The 8,986-nt window shown below is 39.9% G+C and overlaps 1 protein-coding gene across 1 annotated transcript in view; it reads left to right on the top strand.

Moving 5' to 3' along the window:
• FAM188B (family with sequence similarity 188 member B) overlaps positions 1-8,986 on the top strand; it is a 98,983-nt gene that overhangs the window by 12,314 nt on the left and 77,683 nt on the right. Inside the window, exons 3-4 of the mRNA XM_019471182.1 lie at positions 2,113-2,371; positions 3,407-3,825. Coding sequence (XP_019326727.1) covers positions 2,113-2,371; positions 3,407-3,825 — 678 coding nt within the window. The remainder of the gene's footprint in view (positions 1-2,112; positions 2,372-3,406; positions 3,826-8,986) is intronic.

Consider the following 8,986-nt stretch of genomic DNA (forward strand, 5'->3'; position numbering starts at 1 on the left):
CGCCGGCACTCCTCAAGGGGCGAAGCATTCCCCTTCGCTGCCCCAGCCAGTGGGGCAGGGGGGAGCCAAAAATGGCAGATTAAAGGAAAATCGGAAAGCGAAAACCAGAAATGCCCAACCTTTATGCGCTTAAGAGCTTGGAAACGTTACCCAGCCACACACTGAAAGCTGCTGGCTCTGGAGGGGGCAAAATCCTGTCTTGACTTGCTGGTTTCCATCTAAATCCTGTGTGATTTTGTACCGATTTTCATGCCTTCGTATGCACCAAACTCACCAGTTATGCCTTCCTGGGGTGGGGGGCAACTGAAGTTGGCTGGGGGTGCAAGGAAGGAAAAACAGGTCGACTGGGTGTGACAGGGGAATGTGGCTTTCGGGGCCTGTCCTGGTACAAATCACTATTTGTAACTGAGTTTTCTTTTGAAACCGGCTGAGAATCTGACCCTCGGACACAGGTGGGCACTCCTAGATGGGTGGCTTCGTTTTTCCCTTGGATCAGCCGTGCGGTTCATCTGCGTTTCCGCAGCATGGCCGCAGGAGGATGCCGCAAAGCTGCCACGACGAGGACTGTCGTGGACAGGTTGCCAGTTTGGTTCAGCCGTGTCCTATTTCAGCCCACAAAATGAACCGGTGAGAGAAACACCATGGCAAAGCGCAGCTCTGTGATCCTCCTGGCCATTTCCATCCCCTCCGGCCAAGGAAAAACCAGGCATTACCAGGTCAACCAGCCAGTGCCTGAAATTAGTTTTAATTTCACCTACCTGCATAATTTTTAACAATGCTTTCAGGAGTGGAGACTGGTTCCTTATTAAAGAGTCTTCTTTCCTTTTAACTTACCTCTTGAAGTTTTTTTGAATGTCTGTAACTGTTAAAACAAGTCTCTAAGCTGACACACTGTGCCCTTTGGCAATGAGGGGTTACGTGGTCCTAGGTCAGGACTAACAGTCCTCAGATTTTCTAATGCTCCCAGAGACTGATCATGCTCCCTTCCGTTTACACATGCAGCGTGTCTTCACAACACAAGACGTACTACTTCAAAAACCAATTTTCAGCTGGTTAAATAAAAGGAATTTTTTTTGTGGTACAAGATGCTTCAACGCATGGAATTGCTTTACTATGAAAGAGGATGGATTTCACATCCTAGAGTGAAAAACAAGTTCAAGGACAGTTATTGTAAAGAAGGCTAGCATTTTCAGGTTACACAGAATATAAATTTATCAACTGACACAAAAGAGGTCTCAGTAAAGTGGGAACTACTCAATAAAAGAACTTCCATTTAACAGTGATCTAGTAGTACGCAGACAGTGAAACAGATCCTGATGAAGAAAATTGGACTTGTCATGATTTCTTACAGGCTCAAATGATGACTTTTTTTCTAGTAAGAATATGATTTCTTAAAAGATACTTTTAAGAAAGAAATGCATATAGTGTTGTACAAACGGAGTCACAGATCCAGGTGAATCTCACCTGCATTTCAGAAAGGCTTGTTTATAGCATTATGTATGTGTAGGAAAACAGATGCAAACAGTGAACTAGACCTTGTGTTGCTACCTGGAGGACCAGGCTGAAGAATACGGAAGAGGTCAAATGACAGTAGTGTAGCAACCTATTATCAAGGAAAAGCCCAAATACAGAAGTACCTTTCTTTTTGAACTAAAATAAGTGTTCTACATTTGAACAATGAGTGAAAGGGGTCAGTAGAGTCAAAGTTATACGATAATGATGTTAGCAAAAGCATTAACAAATTTTTAAACTGCCAACCAAGCAGATGGAGAAGGAATGGGAACTGCTGGTGGTAGCTTAGGACCTGTCTGGTATGATACATATAGTTTGCTTTCTGTTATGATACGGTACATATCAAAATAAGTAAGCATAAGATTAAAGTTTTACACATATTATAACCAATTGTGACACATAATAATGATACTGAAATAATGTCCTGAAGACCTACATATAGATGTTTAAGTGAAAAGTGATTGTATTTGAGTACCATTGCTAGATAATAAGTGACTTAATTTGACAGCAGTGCTTTAATTAGCCAAGCACATGTTTTCATTGATTTCATTGTGCAGTATTATTTTGCTGTTTGAAGTTTTGCCTTTTTCTTCCTTGTAGATACGATGTTGAGAATCCACTAGATAAAATCCTTCCATCCAGAAAACATCAGCACAAAAGTGAAAAATGCCACACAGGGACAATACACAACAGCCACTTACCCTCTGATGGGGATAAGAAGTTAAAAGACAGTCGAGAAGATTTAAAAGCAGCAATGATTTCTGAGGAGCTGAAATCCACAGTGAAGGAGAAGCCAAGGCCCAGGTCTGGTCTCATTGTCAGAGGATTGATGACTGGACCAGTAGCAAGTTCACCAGAGGTGATTTCCAACACTTACAAAATATTTGGCTTAGCCATGGATTTTACATCTAACCTTCTGCGATAAAGTCATTTGCAAATAATATTAAAATGACTTCTGCATGCTAATCCATTAAATCTGCAATCTGAAAATATGTGGTAAGTTAGGGAAGTGGTTCTGGTTAATTCAGAAATTCAAACTGTTTCAGATATAACCACTACATGCAACTACCCCCTGCATGTCTGTGATCTTAGGTTACAGAATTTCTTTACAAATCTTCTCCATTCTTGATATCTCTTGACAGATGGGATTTTCCATTTTCCTAGGAAAATTGCTTTTTTTCCTTAGCAGTAGCTACAGCTTTCAAAGTTTTCTTAGCCACGGGTATCTGTTTTACTCAGGTTTTTCCAAAACCCCACGTTTAATCAGTAGCAGTTTGGAATTGAAAATTACTTTCAGATAGAAATATGTTTCTAAATTGGTCCAATCAGACTATATTCCATCAATAAGTGTTTTCAAAACACAGTTCTAAAATTTTTACCTCTTTTTTTTTCCTTCATGCTGCTTTTATATAGACAGGAACTTTCCGTGTCTAAAATTAGGCTTGTAATAATGAGAAATTGAAATATTTTAAACATACCATTTTGATAATACTGAAAAGAATATGGAAGTTAAATGGATTAGTTGGATTTTTCTAAATATATCTAATTTGGAAATAAAGACTAGATACCTGTAGTGGGCAGTCTTTCCAATAAAATGTCTTATATGTCTTGTTTTCCTGAGTTGGGTACAACCCGAAAATTAAGCTTTTAGGAGGTATTTTGTTGATGTTCTTAGGTAAAAGAAAGAAGTTTTTAATGGTATATAGCATCTTTAAGTGTATGTCTGTCTTATTTATTATCAATTTTTTAAAAATCTGATTTATTATATAAGCTGATTCCTAATAATAAACAAATTGCTTAGCCCAGAAATTAGTGATAGAGTTTCCTTTGCTTTTCATGTTTATTTAAAGATGCTCAAATTTTAATCTATGGTTTTAATGACACTTGTTTCTAGGATCTGCAAAAAAGGAGGCTTTCGAAACGATCCAGTAGCATAAGCAGCACAGCACAGTTCAAGGGTGAAGAACATGAAGAAAATGACCTGAGTGTCCCAAGTACTGATTTTCAAGAAAGCAAAGGATCTTCAACACAAGTAAATATAGAGTTTGCATCAAAGACTATGTCAAGCTCACACACAAGTTCAGCCTCTGAAAAACTAAGGAACATCCCCAAAGATACAGATGACTCTTTTGCCAAACTGCTGTCTGAAAGAGAGAGGACCAAGACAGAAGAAAGAAAATCAGTTCCAAGCTTTGGTACACACAGCAATGAAAAAAGCCTTAAAGTGAGTGTTCCTCACAGGCATTCAGGGGCTGGAAGAGAGAAGAGAGAAAGATCCCTCAAGAAAAATGAGAGTTGGTTGTCAGGCCACAGGTAAGAATATTTGTAAGAATATTGGACTAAAACATTGAGGAAGTCTGATGGAGGACTAGGAGCGACTGAGATACACCTTCTGATTTCATTGAGGGGAAGTAGCTGGAAGAGGTGAAGATACTGAAAGGCAGAGAAGTTTTAAGATTTAACTTAGTAATTTTTGACATCCCAAACCACTTAAGACTCCTTTCTTGGTCAGTGGAGAGACCCTGGAAGTGCTGGTTTCTCTTTACTGCTTCAAAAGGGAGCTAGTTACTAGTTCAGACTTAGACCACTTAGACATCTAAGCAGTACAGGTGACTCCCACCTGCGGAGGTCATCTACTGTGTTCCGCGGGGACATTGCTCACTCCTTAGGAAATAGTGTTGATTACCTCTAAATATTGCAGTAGTACATCCAGAAAACCTCAGAGGATAAAATTAAGGAATACCAGCCAAGTGCATGCATATGTCCACATGGATCAGTGCAGTGCTGTGTTGAGATATCCAAGCCATGCCCAAACAGGCTGGTTTAGCTACCAGCACAGTGCTGTACCATGTAGATGCTGCCATGTGTCCTTGAAGCAGGATAGCCCGTGTCATTGCAGTGTTTAGACTAAGCCCAGTTAGTGTCCCCACGCATCATGATGCTGCAGCCACACAGCTCCTGTGTCTCAAAGTATTTTACTCAAAAGTTAGCTCAGATTTTTTTTTATCGTGCTGCATTCCTTCACATTTATATAAAAGGTTTAGAAGAGCCTCCTTCTGTGAGCTCCAAATATGTATTTTTGGCTTTTCTCCGTCTTATACTCTTAATTGATCTTTTTTTGATGTTTTTTTTTTCTGTGCATAATTTGAGAAGAGTGGGAGGCATGGGATTTTGTTTATTTGGGGGTTGCTGAAGCAGTAGGACCCAGACTGCCACATCTCAAAGCCGGCTTCATAGTGGGCCGTGACTTGGGTTGGGTTTTGAAATGCTTCGGGTCGAGTCATCCATCAGAGTTTAACCAATCTGGAATTCTGAACTGCTGTAGATGCTCTAGGTTTGAGCAGTGCGGGGCAACTGTGCCCTGTCCATGCATATGTAAAATCTGCGTAATAAAAACTGCTGCCTCATTATCGAGCACTTCTCGTCAGCAGCTCTCAAACAACTTTAAGCAGGGGGTGAGTATCACTCTGCCCATACTACAGATGGGAAAACTGAAGCAGATAGAGAGAAACCTGCATGTTACAGGTCACACAGCATATCAATAGTAAAGTCACGCACAGGGCTCGGGCACCCTGAGTGTTGGTCTTGTGGTGCACTCCCAGCGCTAGAGGTGAGCCTGTGTTATGATTGGTAGAAATATTTTTGAGTTTATATCACCTGCTGCTCCATAAACTAACGCACATGCCATTATCCCCTTCTGTGGGCCATAAAGTAGTATTTCTGTTTTACTAAATTTAACAGCAGCCAGGTTTGTTGCTTTTTTTTTTAAGTGCTGAAAAAACTCATTAATATGCTAAAACTGCAACCACAGATTTTTAAAAATTATTATTACTATTTTGTTTTCCTATTTAATTTCTTATAAATCTTGGGACATGGTGTGTTGGGGCCCTGTTGAGATCATGAGGAAGCAATGATATATTAGGGCTCTCCACATTTATGTTAGGGGCTGTGGGAATTAACAAACTGGACTTCTACTGGAGCTGCAAATGGGCCAAGAGTGGCACTTGCTTCCTGTCCGGAACCAAAAAGGAGCTGAAAATAGCCACCAGCATTATGCAGTTATTCACCTGTGTTAGCTAACTTCATTTGTAAAAGAAAATTGAGTAACAGGCCAAAGTACTACATTCTTAAGTCTTAAAATCCACAAGAGGTCAGTTCTCCATTATGTACTGTACTGGAAAGCTGAGCTGTGTCAGGTAACGGCTGAACCCAGGCAATATGAGTCCAACTGTTGCTGAACTGGAACTGGTGCCTGCAGATCCACCTTTGATATTCTGCTTCCAGAAGGTTTTATTAAGTCTTGCATGGCTCCGTGTGAATGCAGAGAGCCAGCTCATAAGTCACTGTGGAAGCAGAAGCAACAGGGTCTGACTCCATACAACTCTTGTTTCATATAGCTTGACAGAGCGTATAAGGTAGTGCCAACCCATCATTTAATCCTTTCCAGTTTCAGGACTGTTTATTACTTCACACTCAGCATTAACTGAGGTAGAGAATACAGCTTCAGTGGGCTTTTGACAGCTCCCCAAGAAAACTGAGAAGAGTAAGTGTATTCATGGTATGTGATAATCAGTGACTATATTGTACATTATTTATGAGTGTCAAAGGCATATTGGACTGCATAAAATTCTTTGAGAAGACTATGTCTGACCAAGAAATCTCTTGTACTGACTTCACTCAGCTATAGCTGGACATGATGACTCTTCCTAACCTTATGCAGTAATTGTGGAGTGAGCACAAAAGGAGAAGCTGGACTGAAAGGGGACTGCCCCAGCGCAGCATTTTGTGCAATGTGCTGCAGTACTGTGCTCCATTGCTGTATAAGTGGTTTGAAATAGTTTCCTTCCTTCAGAGGACTGGTTTGGTTTCAGGAAGAACAGAAGAGGGAGCTATTTCCTAAGCAGAGTCTATGTAATCCATTTCCAAAGCAAAACGGGGACATTCCTGCCAGATGATTTGAGTTAAAGCCAGTAGAGCGTTTGAATTCATGCCGAGCTCTGAGCTCCTGAAAACTCTCACTGAAATCAGGACTACTGATACTCCTGAAGTTAAGTGGAAGTAACAGAGAGTGGAAGTGAGACTCCAAATAAACATCGACCATTACAATATAAGGCCTGGCTCTTGTAAGACTTCTATATCCTCTTGGCCAAGTCCTGCAGTGTCCGAGAGCCTTTCAGATTTGGCCAGAGTGCTTAAGCATTTTGAGGCATGAAAATTACAGTGTAGGAGCGGATATTTGTCTGTATCCTCTTCCATTCCCTGTTACTGCTACCTGACGCCTTTGACATAAATGCTAATCTAAGTATTTAGATGAGTAGCTGAAAATCTATATAGGATTAACCACAGCTAGTTCATTCACAGGCATCTGCAATTCTGTTTTTGTTTCCCATAGAAAACTAAGGACATACAAATTTTATTTTTCCTTCCATTTGCTGTACTTTTTCATTCTCTTTTTTCATATGCAAAAAATGCCGTTGTTGCATACAGGCTGCAGGCATCCATTGTCTACCTATGAGAACAAAATGAAGCAAAACCAGTGCCATGCTTCAAAAGACAAGCTGAATGTTATCGAATAAATGCCTACAAACTGAGTGGGCAGAAATACCTAGCTATTAAAGTATCCTGGGGAAATACAGATCCACAGTATTTTGACTCACAATTTAATGAAAGAAATGATCATGCTTTTTTTTTCATAAACTATCTAATTCTCAGCTATTGCATGAAGTGTGTGTGATGCTTTTTTTTTCATAAACTACCTAATTCTTAGCTACTGCATGAAGTGTGTGTGGCAGGGTAACTGTATTGAGAGGCCAGACTTGTGACTTGATATTTCAGTCTTATAGTATCAACATGAAGTTAGACCTCTGAGTACCATATTTCACATAAAGGTTTGTCCTCATTAAGAATTGGAGGTTCTGCCTTTGTTCAAATAGATAACCTTTTGCTATCTTGACAGTGAAGATAGCATTTGGATTTCTGTGATGACCCAAATTAAATGCTTACCTGCAAAGAGGGCTGTGTAATTCAAGAGTGAGCACTAAGTTTTCCAAAATGACAGACCAACACACCCACCACAGATAGGAGAAAAAAATGCAAATTCATTTATTTGCATTGCTATTGCTGCAATTCCTTGTTCCTTTTTAGGGAAATGGAATCAAGTTAGTGAATCAATCAAATAGAGACTAGTGATACAGATGTAGTCTTTGTTTGTTGAACTGCTACCGCTGAGAGCATCTGCTTTCAAATTCAGGTAACTCTAGTGATGGTTTAAAAGCCCAGTGCTTATCTGCAGTTATTACCTAATTGCTTATAACTATAATAAAGTACTGACTTTTAATAGAAAATCGCTTGTTATTTTTTCAGTATACTCCAGACTTAATGTCAATCCCCTTGCAGACATAGTCAGTATGTAACGAGTGCACCGCATTCCTTTAATCACAGAAAGATAGAGGTGAAGAACAATTTGTTCACCTGCATCTTCCTTTATCTACATAGTACCTGGCAATACGATGTCTGAATTCTTCCCCAGAAAAGGGACAATAACGATCACAAAGAATTAGAACAAAAGGATTATTTTCTTCCTTGTATTACAGGGGGAATAGAAATTTTTGTTCTGTTGGGTCAATGATAGGTCTTTATGTCATGATTGTTTTTTTTTCCATGTCACTAGGGGTTACTCCATAAAGAAAGTATAATATGCTGTAGAGTACATACCGACTCAGATGTAATTGTGAATGGAATCTATATGCCTTTTTTTTTAGAATTCCTTTATTTTTAATTAATCCAGAAAAAAAGCAATATATAGGTGGCAGCAAATCTTCATGTATCCTCAGCTGTAAGCAAACAGCAGCTAATTTAATGTCTCAATTTGTAGAATCATAGAATCATAGAATACCAGGGTGGAAGGGACCTCAGGGATCATCTGGTCTAACCTTTCTTGGCAAAAGCACAGTCTAGACAAGATGGCCCAGCACCCTGTCCAGCCGAATCTTAAAAGTGTCCAGCGTTGGGGAATCCACCACTTCCCTGGGGAGGTTATTCCAATGGCTGATAGTTCTCATTGTGAAAAATTTTCCTCTTGTGTCCAATTGGAATGTCCCCAGGAGTAACTTGTAAGTACAAGTTACCTCTCATCTTTTCCATGTGACTCCTTGTAAAAAGGGAGTCTCCATCTTCTTTGTAGCCACCCTTTAAATACTGGAACATGGTGATAAGGTTCTACTCTTACTTTAGTATGTTTTTGTGGGTAAGTTATGCAGAGTATGTTTTTACTGAATACCATAAATCATAGAATAGAGGTTGGAAGGGACCTCAATGATCATCTGGTCCTCTACCCTTTTGGAAAAAGCACAGTCTAGACAAGATGGCCCAGCACCCTGTCCAGCCGAATCTTAAAAGTGTCCATTGGGGAATCCACCACTTCCCTGGGGAGGTGGTTCCAATGGCTGATTGTTCTCATTGTGAAAAATTTTCC

The sequence above is a fragment of the Aptenodytes forsteri genome, unplaced genomic scaffold (assembly GCF_000699145.1).
Source record: "Aptenodytes forsteri isolate BGI_AS27 unplaced genomic scaffold, ASM69914v1 Scaffold80, whole genome shotgun sequence".
NCBI lineage: Eukaryota > Metazoa > Chordata > Aves > Sphenisciformes > Spheniscidae > Aptenodytes > Aptenodytes forsteri.